Below are 13,252 nucleotides of genomic sequence, written 5' to 3'. Positions count from 1 at the left end.
GTTAATCATTTTCCATTTAATCCTGCTCATGATTTATATGTTTTACGGTAGGGACAGCCCCTGGGTAATTACACACTTCACCACGAGTTTGCTTTACTACCTCCAGCGGCAAAAGCCCTTTTAACCATCTGAAATGAAACAAGCCGGCTTATGAAAGTCTAGTCTTCCAAAGGCAATGTAGACATTTGCAAATTCTGGATTTGCTGCCTAACTCCGCCAGGGACTTTTCTAGCTTGGTGCAAGTGAACGTGCTCTCTGAGAGCCTGCGAGCTAAACAGCAGCACAAACACCCACTTTCTTCCACCTCTGCCTTGTCAGCTGAGACGGCAAACCGTCTCTCGCTATCTGCCTGGCATCGCTCGAAGCCTCACACCACATCCGTTGCACGAACGCCAGGCTGTATCCACACCTCCCACTTACCAGCCACCACTTGTAGCTCTCTTCTGGGATCAAGGCATTTTGTGAGGTCAGGAAAGGTTGCATAGTTGAATTAAATCTCTGATCGAACCAGAGGGAATGTCCCAGCTCAGAAATGCACGTGCGACAGCTGCATGGTCTCCCGGGGTACTTGAAGAGTTTTTGGACTTGCTCTGAAAACTGCATGATGAGATGTCTCAGATCCCAGGTGGTCGTGGTCACCTGGTGCGTGTAGTTCAGCAGAAACGACGTTACTGTGATGAGCAAAAAGGCGAAGGTAAACACTTTCACATTCCTCCTCCTTACGACAACCATGTTTCCCGCTGAGGTTCTGCCGTCACTGCTGACCAAGTAGAATGTAGGGTCCAATGTAAGGCAAAAAGGGTGCTGCAGGCGCCTCCCAGTTACCACCTTGGGCTTAGGCTGAACATACCGACTCCACTACCTCCATCCGTAAAGGAAGAAGCTTTGTTTCCTCCACATGGGCTTAAAAAAGGCAAAGCTGGGTGTTTCCTTTCACCTTCTCGCAGTGTTTCTAAGTCTATTCCCACCTCTCGGTGACCTGCTGTTAACGCCTCCCGATGAAAGTTCAATGAAGACAGGCCCTTATCCTTCCACGTAACAGAAGATTTAGAGCGGAGCAATATCAGCATTAAAATGTAGGTTTTCTGTGTGAGAGCAAGCCATAAAGTAAAGAAACCAAGTTGTAGAAAGAAGAGTGTGGGTTTTTTTTCTTGGAAGTTAGTTCACAAAGGATCAGATTATCTGGGGATGCACATTCCAGCAGAGAGATGTGCTATGATGTCCATTTAAGCCGTGAGGAGCAGTTTGCAGCCTGGAGACACACACACACATAGAAAGAAAGAAAAATCGTCAGAAAGTTTTTTGTATTCCTCCCAACATAATTTCTCTGCTTTTCTCTGCCCATCCTAAAACTTCTGATCAGCTCATAGCCCTCAACACAGCAGGACCAGCTGCAATTTCTGCTGCTGTATTTGCAAACTGAGAAGTTTCAGGCTGAAATTACCAAAAGGACAGAGCATCGACCTGTGGACATTGAGTCCCCTTTGTATTGAATCAACCCCGGTGTTCAGGCCTTATTTGAATTACAGTCTGTAGCCCTTTGAATGGCAATGACTCACCTCCTTCCCTTAGGCTGACCTTGATAGCCACAAGATACACAGCGACATTTTCATAACTCAAAGCAGCTGAACAAAAAGCACTCGGCAAAGGAGGGAGGAGCAGGACAGGGAGGAAGAGGAATCGGTTCCTTTCTCTTCCTGCCCCACAACTGGCTTAATTTCTTAAGGATCAGGGCTGGACTCGTGATCCAGAGAAAACCAAGCAAGAACAGCTCATACATCCTGGGACAGACAGGGGAAATCAAAGTATAAATGGCCTTTTGTTTCAAGCAGATTATTGCTATTTTTCTTGCCAAGGAAGGGTAGGTGAGGGCAGCCTGTGATCTCAGAGAGTTCCCATGAGACCCCAAGACAGGCAGAGGAGGCAGGGAGCTGCTTTGCCTCAGTGAGTTGGGGGATACAAAGGGACCCAGAGCTGCTCTCTGTTCCTCTCCTGGTGTCCCCTGCCTGGCAGCAGTGATTTAAACAAGTTTTTAAAAGTCAAAAAATGGAACCCTTCCTCCCACAATGCAATTGTTTTGTGAGAAGAAAAACGTATTGTGGTTTTTAAAACTTCGGATGTTTGCAAAAAGCCCCAAAAGTGCCATTGCTTAAACAACACTCTTTTGATTAAAACTAAAAAAAAAAAAAAAAAAAAGGAGAAAAGAAAAAAAGTCAGAGAAGGAACTGTGTCAGATTATGTGCAATTTATGAACAAGCAAAACTCCAAAAGAAGTTTCATTCAGTGCTCAGCTGTAGGCTTCAGGCCAGCAAACAGAGCAAAACTGCAACTGTTACGATTAAACCCCACCATTTTAACCCATCCTGTGTGCCACATTGATGCAGGATCCCCCTCGTTTCATCACCCAAATCCAGTGATTATCCAGACATGGAGGAAGTGCATCTGGTGGCCACAGGTCAGGGCTGGGCACAGCATCCCCAGCTTTGCTGCTTGCTGGCTTTTCTCCTGGGGATCCACGAGGAGCTGCCCAAGGCCAAGCCGCTTTTCCAAGGGGTTTGATACAGTGTCTTAGAGACAGCACAGGCCTGGTTTTTAGAGGCAGTGTGTAAATATTTACCAAGTCCTGTAAAGACTAATCTGAAGGCAGGAGCCTCAGACCCTGGTCTTAAGTCTTTGCTCTGCTTCAGGTTTCTCATCTGCAGCACGTGATGGGTAGTGTGTGCCATACAATTAGCTGCTGTTTGCCAAATACCTCGAGATTTATTTTAAGTCTGGCCCCTACAAATGCATTTACAGGAGCTCAAGGGATGACAAGTGGGTCAGGCTGGATAACAAAAGGCTTTATTAACCCCGGGCTGCTCAGGCTCGCCTGCACCAGTAAATTAAACAGCACCAGGGAACAATCCTGCTCTCCCTTTAAGTTTTTAGAGGAAAATTTTGGAGCCAATCAGAAACTTTCCAAACTATTCCTGGGTACAAATCAGGAATTGTAACCCAAAAGGTGGTGGGGATGCTGCCATTGTGCCTTGGAGAGTTAGAAAAGGAGCTTAAGAGCACAGCCCCTGTGTACGGCCCCATCCGCAGCAGCTGGCCTCTGTGCCGGAGAGCAGCCCCATCACATTTGCTTCACTAGCCTGGATGTAGTTGTTAGTCTAAACAAAAACACAGCCTCTAACACCCCCACCCCCCCCACCCCCCACAAATATGCCAAATCCCAGAAGCAGACTGATTCTCCATTTATGGAGCAGATAATTCAAGAGCTGCGATGCTGGTGGGTCGAACCCCTACTGCTGTTAATGCTGGGCCAATTCAGTATTTGTAAACACAATTCCTGCTCTTCTATTATTTTTTTTTAAGTGGAGGAGGGAGGGGGATTATCCAGCCTTTCTTGGAAAAGCCTGTGAAATGGAGTATTGTTCATAAAAGAAACAGTTCTGGCCTCCAAAACAAACAGTCATTTCACCAGACCTTTTTTTTTTTTTTTTTTTTGTAACTGAGCTAAGTTTAAACTTATATTTAGAATTTGAAAAAAAAAAGCCCAAACCAGTGTTTATGCAGTGGACTGCAGTGTCTTCAAACTCCTAATCATCCCGTCTTTTATAGCACGTGATGGAAAGGTGAGAAACCAAAAGAACTCCCAAATACCTTTTCCAGTGTGGAAATAAACACTGGCTACTCTATTTTAATTCTCACTACTTATAGTTTCCTATGAATACTCATGTTTCTTATGGATACTCATGATAGAAAAAAAATATATATATAACCTGACAGAAAGGCTCTGGGGACTATAAATGTGATTTAGAGCCTGAGGCTGAAGGCTGAAATGAATGGAAAACGCTTTTGTTGAATTCACTGTGACTTGGACTAGGACCATTTCTTTTCCTTTCTTAAAAAACATGTTAGATCCAACGTAGACAACAGTACTTTCACTCTTCCCAGCATCTTGCACCACATCTTAGACCATCCCTGCATCTCCCTCTGCTCACATATATTCATAAATCTTCACAAAAGGGTTTCCATACGATTCACCAAGGTGCTGGGAAGCAGGAAGGGCAGGGAGAATGCCGAAGCAGCAGCTGGTGTAGGAAACCATGCAGGGCTGCCAACCCCAGCTGTTGGGAATGTTTTACCTCCTGACATTATTTGCAATAGTTAATTTAAGCCATTACAAGTAAGTAGCATGATGCCAGCCACGGTCCTTGTCAACAGACCTCAGCGTGACCTTGGCATCAGTACATCTGTGAACAGGCTAACTTGGCCTCAGACCCAGAAACAGTATCTGGGGACTTCAGCTACGGAGATCTAAATTATGTGCCCAGCCCTCGTCCCAGCTATGGTCCCCTGAGAGTTAACCAGAGTTTAAGTACAGTTTGTGCAAGCACCTATCCCAGCTCAGCTCAAGAAACCGGCAGGTTAAAGCTACCTTAAGTGACTGGGTGCTTAAGGTCTTACCTGTGGTCTGGATTTCTCCTACTACCTTGGCACCTCCTCCTCCTTCCTACATATACCCATGTCCCCATGTAAGCACCCTTGTACATCCCGGGATAGCTTATTTACGCTGCCAACACCCAGTGACATGCAATGCAGGGAAAATATGAAATGACATGTCCCTGGCAAGAGCAGAGAGGGGCAGGTTCAGAAGAGGGAGCAGGTTCCTCCAAACTCTGTCCTGAGAGTACAAGTGGGCCCAGTGTGATTAAATGTTCATAAATGAGAGCAGAGCTTAATCTTTTGTCTACATTTCATATTATAAAATTTACTGGGATCAATTAATTGTGATTGTTTCTTTTCATTGTCTTCTCGCATTTTAGAAAGAACAGAAAGAGGTGGTTTTTTTCTTTTTGTTATTTTTCTCTTTTTTTTTTTTTTTTTTCCCCCTGGGGTAGATCTTTTTTGTATTGTAAACTCACAATCTGAAGAATGTCCCTGGTCCCTTGCCAATTTGGCAATTAACTGACAAGGACCAATATAAAACAATTCTTAACACCTTCAGGAATTTTTTTTTTGCCAAATCCACCTACAGATGCAATGTATTCTCACTGCACTTGTTAGGTTATGTAATAAAAGCTCATCTACACACCCACAAAGGAACACAGAGAGACAATAGCAGAAGGGGGACCCCAAATAACACCCTTCCCTAAAGGCTCTCAGGCCCATACCAGGAGCCATCAGCCCATCAAAGGCCCTTCTGCACCAGCCCAGAGGAGCACAGGAGCACAAAGGCAGGTGAGAACCTGAAATAAGGACTCAGAAGAAGGGACATGCTGTCTGGGTCCCTCCCAGGCCCCTCCCAGGGGACAGCCTCAGCCCCAGGCATGAAACTCACTCGTATGAGTCAACATCAGAGCACCTTTGGGACTGAGATGGATTGCTGCCTGGGGGCATGGGACACTTTATGGGGTGAGGGGGAAAAGCATTTGGGGATTGCACAAGATCTGTGTGATTGGCTACATGGTATTAGCAGAATGCTTCATTTCTTGATTTTTTTTTTTTTTTTAAACATGGGTCTTAAACAAAAAGCATGTAGGAAATAATAATGAAAAAACATTGAGAAAAAAAATCATCGCACTTCTCATCCCCCCGGTTGTAAATGTATAAAAATAAAATCTCTTACACTCTCTTACACTAAGAGATTGACCTCTTCTTGATGCCTACTTTGCTAGCAAAGAAGTACTTAGTACCAGCATCACTCTGAGGAGAGCTTTGCATTAGATGTTGATGGTTCAGGATTCAGCTTTTGCCTTCTGGTCCATAACTTACCTTAAAACCCCAGTGTGAAACGCACTTCTCTAGTTTGAAGTTGCCAGCCTTTTCCAGACACAGCATGTCAGGCAGAACAGCACAAAGGCAACAGGGAACAGCATCCCTGTACAGAGATATTTCCAGTTTTCTGTTCACTGTTTGAATAGTTCAAAGGTCTCAAAGTCCTTTAGACTCAAAACCCACATACTCACCTGCCCCGACACAAGCTGGGGAAGGACAACACGACTTGCTGCAGCTCTCTCATGACTGATGGTGGCCATCACACAACCCTTCTATGACCCACAGTACTGTATACTTCAAGGAGTAGGATTTGCTGCAATTCGACTTCAAGAGACTGTGCTATGCCAGAAAGGTCTTGGCAGCAGAACTACAAGTGCCCATTTTCAGAAGCACAGCTCAGATCCCCGCCCGGTAAAACCTCCAAAGATGAATTAGTTTCCCAGCTAAGCCACTGACAGCTATATTGTTATAAAGCCTTTTGGCAACACAAACAGTATGTCCTCAAGCATCCTTCCTGCTGTTTGGGGACTTTCTTCCCATCCACACTTTTCGTGAGTAACTACTTGAGCAACTGTCAGTCTCAAAGAGAAGAGTATGGAAGGTTAAATCTTGCTTTACTGCAATCACAAAGGCCCAGAGCAGTCTTGGAAGATGTCATCCCAGGGCAGCAAAAAGCCCATCCCTGGAAGAATACACATAAATTTCTGCCCCAGGTCTGTGCTTAGGCCTGGAGAGGAACAACGGAAGGGACTGTTTCACTCCAAACCACAGGCTCGTCTGCCCTGCCCCGGCTCATCGCTGGCTGCCTCCCACTGCCCAGAGCTGGCTGACATTTAGAAATAAACACTTCATTGGTCTGACACCTTGCCAGAGACCTCTGAGCATGAGGCTTTTGCTACGTGAGATGAATTGTGCAATTACGAGACAGCCAGGCAGCCCATCAGAGTTAAACACATGGCAGAAACATGAATCTCCCTTAACCAGATGATGCTAGGAGCCTGTGCAAGACCTCTGGTCTGTCTCCTCCAGCTCCAGAAGATCAATCTCACCAAGCACTGAAGGCCACACGAGGGCTGGAGACACGAGGGGGTGCTGCCTGTGCCCCAGCACAACCTCTATAACTTCAGCCTGTTCATGGTGTGACTTCTCACGTGCCACTGGCCCCACGGCACTGGCAGGCAAAGGTGAGCCCCATCCTTCTCAGACATCAAAAGCCACCACAGGATGCAATTCTGGAAAAGCACCAGCCACATGACTTTCCCCTTTTCCATCCATAACCTGATTAAAATCAGACTGTGTTTTGTTTCTCAGAGCTAACTGGCTCCTCTCTCCTGTCCATCATTACATCCTCACAGGGATGACATAGGTGCTGCTGTCCTGTGTGCCCACAGCCATGGAAAAACAGCCCCAAGCCTCTCCTGCCATTTAATCAGGGAGAAAATGACCTGTAACTCTTCTGCCCCATCTCTGACCATGCTGCGAGGCATAAATCTGTTTGACTGCCACTGTCAAACAGGGTTGTAGCATTGAAGTCGGGCAAGCCAGTTGGTATATGGCTCTTGGATTTATTAAAATGCTAACCCCAAGCAACTCCAACTAATCATGTCAACACTGCCTAGAAAACAAAACCATTTAGGAACATTTAAGCCATGAGAAAAAGTAGCTTTAGACAAATTTGAAGGCAGCAGCTACTCCATGCTTCTTGAATTTGAAGCCAGATACTGGGCAGCGTTTCATCCATCACAGTGAATAGAAGAAAAACTGAAGGTGGTTTATGGAGCATAACTGCACGGCATTTTAGGTACCAGCCATCTGAAAAAAAAAATCATTATCTACTTGTGTCTTATCAGTGAGCAGGTTTGCTGTCAGGCTTGGTCTGGCCGGATAGATAGATCTCCCTGGTACCCTCACACAGCCTGCCCTGCCTACATGCATAACAGGTCTGTGCAGTTAGGGTAAGCAAACAGCTTTTTGTGCAAGATGTGTACAAGATTAACAGAAACTTGGGTGGGGAATTTGCATTCTGTTGCCTCAAAATAAATCTTTATCTTGGCAGACTTTATCAGGCATGTTGCTGAGCGGTCTGGAAATGAAAACTCCCTTGCAATGCTTGAGGAAAGGGCTGGAGGCTCTGGCTTGGAAAGGGTCACGAGCCTGCTCATACCCTTGGGTGATGAGAGCTGCCATCCCTGCCTCCTCCCACCGGGGTGAAGATGTTTTGTCCTCCACTGCTGAGGAGGAGTTTGCAGCAGCCAAAGCTTCCTCCTCCCCTGCATATTAACAGTCAATTCCTGCAAGGGGTGTTTGGCCTAGAGAAATCAGTCTTAATATCCAGGATTAATTGTGCTGTTCTCCATGGGCTACTATTCATGTCTTCAGGCCAAATGGGAGATTTTGCTTTGGAATGGGGCTGGAAGTGCCATGAAAGATGGTCTGGCTCCAAAATCTCTGCCCTCGCCTGTCCACCATGTCTATGAGTATGGAGAAAGGCAGATGCTCCAACCACCTGTGGGGCTAGAGGACAAGTTCACTCTGCTCTTTGAGAAACTATTCTATGATTCTACGAACAAAAATTGTTGATGCTGCAAATTCATCCCAGGATCCAAATCAAACTGGCACCTTTTTGATAAACACTGTGTCCCCTACTGCCAGCTCTTCATACAGCACCTGATCTTCAGCCTTCAGAGAGGAGCAAAACTGGGTTTGGAGTGAAGGGCAAGGCTGTGGGGAGCGCAGGTCCCCGCCTTGGTGGCACCAGCTATAAAAGGACGACATTCACCTGGAAACCACTTATCACTGGGATACACATGGATAACTGTGACTGTGGAGATCAATTCATGATCAATTTTTTTCCCGTGAGAGGTGTAATGTAAATAAATCACTGTTTATATAATAGCCCTTCGTTACTGCAGCCAGGCTTGGTATCATGCCAGGCTTGGTGAAAAAGCCCACTGATAATCACAGAATCATAGAAGGTTTGGGTTGGAAGGGACCTTAAAGATCACCTAGTCACAACCCCCCTGCCATGGGCAGGGACACCTTCCACTAGATCAGGTTGCTCAAAGCCCCGTCCAACCTGGCCTTGAACACTGCCAGGGAGGGGGCAGCCACAGCTTCTCTGGGCAACCACCCTCACAGTGAAGAACTCTTCCCTACATCTAATCTAAATCTACCCTCTTTCAGTTTAAAATCATTACCCCTTGTCCTATCACTACGTGACTTTGAAGAAAGTCCCTCTTCAGCTTTCTTGTAGGACCCCTTTAGGTACCGGAAGGCTGTTATAAGGTCTCCCCAGAGCTTCCCTCTCCAGTATGAACAACTCCAATTCCCTCAGCCTGTCTCCATAGGAGAGGAGCTCCAGCCCTGTGATCATCTTCATGGCTCGCATCTGGACTTGCTCCAACAGGTCCATGTTCTTCTTATGTTGGGGGTCCCAGAGCTGGACACAGTGCTCCAGGTGGGGTCTCATGAGTGCAGAGCAGAGGGGGGGGAGGGGGAATCGCCTTCCTTGACCTGCTGGTCACGCTTCTTTTGATGAAGTCCAGGATACGGTTGGCTTTCTGGACTGTGAGTGCACAAGAACCCCAAGTCCTCCTCAGGACTGCTCTCAACCCACTCATCACCCAGCCTGTATTTGTACTTGGGATTGCCCTGACCCATGTACAGGACCTTGCGCTTGGCCTTGTTGAACTTCATGAGGTTTGCACAGTCCCACCTCTCCAGCCTGTCCAGATCCCTCTGGATGGCATTGCTTCCCTCCAGCGTGCCAACCTCACCATAGAGTTTGGTGTCATCACCAAACTTGCTGAGGGTGAACTCAATCCCACTGTCCATGTCACCAACACAGATGTTAAACAGCACCAGTCCTAACACCGACCCCTGAGGAACGCCACTTGTCACTGCTCTCCCCTTGGACATGGAGCTGTTGACCGCAAGTCTTTGAGTGCGACCATCCAGCCAATCCCTTATCCACCGAATGGTCCATCTGTCAAATCCATGTCTCTCCATTTTAGAGACCAGGATATCATGTGGGACAGCGTCAAATGCTTTGCACAAGTCCAGGTAGATGACATCAGTTGCTCTTCCCTTATCCACCAGCACTATAACCCTGTCATAGAAGGCCACCAGATTTATCAGGCATGATTTGCCCTTAGTGAAGCCATGTTGTCTGCCACCAATCACCTCCTTATTTTCCATGTGCCCTGGCATGGTTTCCAGGAGGGTCTGCTCCATGATCTTGACAGGCACGTGCCAAGTGAGACTGACTGGCCTGTAGTTCCCCAGCTCTTCCTTTTTTCTCTTTTTAAAAATGGGGGCTATGCTTCCCCTTTTCCAGTCAGCAGGAACTTCACTGGACTGCCATGACTTCTCAAATATGATGGATAGTGGCTTAGCCACTTCATCCACCAGTTCCCTCAGGAGCCATGGATGCATCTCATCAGGTCCCGTGGATTTGTGCACCTTCAAGTTCCTTAGATGGTCTCGAACCTGATCTTCTTCAGTGAGTGGGTCTTCATTCTCCCAGTCTCTGAGTTTCCCTTCTGTGATTTTGGTGGTGTGGCTGGAGACCTCAACAGTGAAGACTAAGGCAAAAACGTCATTGAGTACCTCAGCCTTCTTCATATCCTGGGTAACCAGGTCTCCTGTTTCCTTCCAGAGAAGGCCCACATTGTCCCTACTCTTCCTTTTATCACCAATGTATCTGTAGAAACTTCTCTTGTTGCTCTTGATGTCCCTGGCCAGATTTAATTCTATCAGGGCTTCAGCCTTCCTAACCTGATGCCTGGCTGCTTGGACAATTTCTCTGTATTCTTCCCAGGCTACCTGTCCTTGCTTCCACCCTCTGTAGGCTTCCTTTTTGTGTTTGAGCTTGTCCAGGAGGCCCTTGTTCATCCATGCAGGCCTCCTGGCATTTTTGCCTGATTTCCTCTTTGTCAGGATGCATCAGTCCTGAGCTTGGAGGAGGTGATCCTTGAATATATTAACCAGCTTTCTTGGGCCCCTCTTCCCTCCAGGTCTTTATCCCATGTTACTCCACCAAGAAGAGGCTGAAGTCTGCTCTCCTGAAGTCCAGGGTAGTGAGCTTGCTGTGCACCCTCCTCATTGCCCTAAGGATCCTGAACTCCACCATTTCATGGTCACTGCAGCAAAGGCTACCCTTGAGTTTCACATTCCCCACCAGCCCCTCCCTGTTGGTAAGAAGAAGGTCCAACATGTTTTTCAAGCAGTTTTGGATTTGGGTTGGGGTTTTTTTGATCAGTTTGTCAAAATGGAATCTTTCTGCAGATAAAATTATTTTCTATCTTGATTTTCTGTTTCAAGAAACTTTCAAAAAAGAAGGCTCTTTGACATTTTAAATGAAAAATTCTGGTTTTAATTTTGCAAATAAACTTATTTTAGAAAATGTATAATTTATGGTAATTAAAGGAAAACATTTAAAAGTTCAAAAATGAAAAAAAAAGCTCTATTTTCAGTCAAGCTAGAAGAAGGGTGAAAAAAATTATCACCTCTTCTGTTTGGCTTTTCGATGGTTGACAATGGCAACAGCAGTAGTAGAAATAGAGTCAAGCTAAAAGTATTGTAGAAGTGAATTCCTATACATGCATTAGTTTTAGTTTTATAGGATTACAGGCAAGGATACAGGATTATATCAGATTATAGGATACTCTAAACTAAAGGTGGAACTCAATCATATTGACAGCAGGTGTTTTGCTAGACTATGAGTATCCAGCTCAAAAATATTCACCAATCTATTTCTTGGTCAAAACTGTGGGGAGATGTATGTGACCATAAATACAGTTGTTCACATGGAACAGACTTCAAAGAATATGTTGTGAGTAACCCTGATTTCTGATCTCAAAAGAGTGATTAACACACTGCAGGGACCCTTCATGGCGTTATAATTCTAAATACAGAGAAAGATTAGATGATAATGATAATATTGACAGTATTGTCAATAATCCCTAAAATCTAGGAAACATGTTTCCATGCTAATGTGAGCATTTCTGACTCTCTTCACTGGGATTCCTGCCTTGAAGCAATACTAAGCAGTTGTTGGCACTGTGAAGTTGTTAACCCATGATCACACTGATGGGATCCTCATTAAACCAACAGCGTTTCTCTTACAATCGATGACACCAACCGATACGATTCTGCATTAAACATTAATTCATCAGACAGACTGAATTCACTATGGAGAAGGTTTAATGATACCACAGGGATTTTCTCCTTCATTAACCTGGGATTTACGAGCCTTTCTTGTGCTACGAAGGTGTCAAACTGCCCACAATTAAATTCAGAGGTGTTTTAGCATCTGTGCATAGTCTGGATCTGGCAGTCAGTGCAAGCTATGGAGCAAGTACAAAATAATACTTTGAGTTTTCCATTTACTGTGCACACTTTTGAGAGTTTGGCAGCCACAGTAAGGAGTCAATAAATAATACAGTAAAAATATATCACAGATATAATTAACACATTTGATAATTAATATACTGTGTTACAAGCCAGAATTACAAAGCCGTTAGGCAGCTACTTTAATTGATTGATCATTTATATATCCCTAATAAGACTACTTGACCTATTTGGATCCAAAAGCACTGTGAGCTCTTGCTCCCAGCCCAGACATCATCCAGCTTCTGTGAATATGGTGATGTTCCCATTCCAGCTTTTGCCATACATCTACAATGGTGTTGATAGTCAAGAAAGAAGTGAATGATTCAGACTGACTTTTACCCAGAGGACTGCCAGATCTTAGGTTGTCTCTAATACATGATGAATAGAAGTAGCTGCTCAGAGCAGCCAATATGAACATGGCCCTTTGGTGCTCCACTGGTGGAAGCTTTGCTATGTGGTAGCCTGGGTACAGAAAAAACAGAGGATTTCAGTGAAGAAGAAATTTTGTCTTTTTGTCTGGACTTTTAAAGTGTTTTTAGAGAAATAAAGATTAGCATACATCAGAGTGGCACAGAAAAGGCTTCCCATAATCCTGAATATGAAAATATGTCAAGAACTGCATGCAAAATGGATTTGCATACATCAGAGCTGCACATACAGCCGCTCGACTGGGCATCCTGAAGTGCATTCAAAATGTTAATACTGAATTATGTGGATGCTGATAGTTGAATGCTGGAGAAACACACACAGACATGCACAAAGCTATGGCATCCTTTCCACTTGTCTTACTGAGATGGTTAAAGTATAAAAAAGGAATCTGCTAAGGTAGCCACCAATCCTTGAAGATTTAAGGCCTTTCTGGTTCAAAGAGAAATTCAAAGTATCACTTATCCATACAGAAATAATTAGCAGAGGAAGATTTAATTTATTTAGTATTAAAATCTTAAATTATAAAATGGCATCATACTATGATCCATCGATTTTTTAAAGGCAGAAATTTTAACATAAGAAAGTCGTGATCAATTCAATATTGCTTTGGCCGTGCCCTCTTCAGTGCTACAAACCACATCATACCTAGAGATCAAGCCATAGCAGG

General features: G+C 45.0%; 1 protein-coding gene across 14 annotated transcripts in view; it reads right to left on the bottom strand.

The window, feature by feature from the left end:
• Positions 1-13,252, bottom strand: part of ST3GAL1 (ST3 beta-galactoside alpha-2,3-sialyltransferase 1) — an 84,705-nt gene that overhangs the window by 24,795 nt on the left and 46,658 nt on the right. For 12 of the 14 annotated variants that reach the window (XM_074835083.1, XM_074835018.1, XM_074835247.1 and 9 more), the window contains one exon: positions 421-1,252. In XM_074835083.1, coding sequence (XP_074691184.1) covers positions 421-732 — 312 coding nt within the window. In that variant the 5' untranslated portion in view covers positions 733-1,252. Of the gene's footprint in view, positions 1-420; positions 1,253-1,559; positions 2,349-5,760; positions 5,867-5,954; positions 6,802-13,252 lie in introns of those variants that run through there. The other 2 variants (XM_074835844.1, XM_074836105.1) reach the window with 2 other exon arrangements.

Source organism: Strix aluco, chromosome 1, assembly GCF_031877795.1.
Source record: "Strix aluco isolate bStrAlu1 chromosome 1, bStrAlu1.hap1, whole genome shotgun sequence".
NCBI classification, from domain to species: domain Eukaryota; kingdom Metazoa; phylum Chordata; class Aves; order Strigiformes; family Strigidae; genus Strix; species Strix aluco.
Note: the sequence above shows the minus strand (reverse complement) of the source record. Positions and strands in the feature narration are given on the sequence as shown.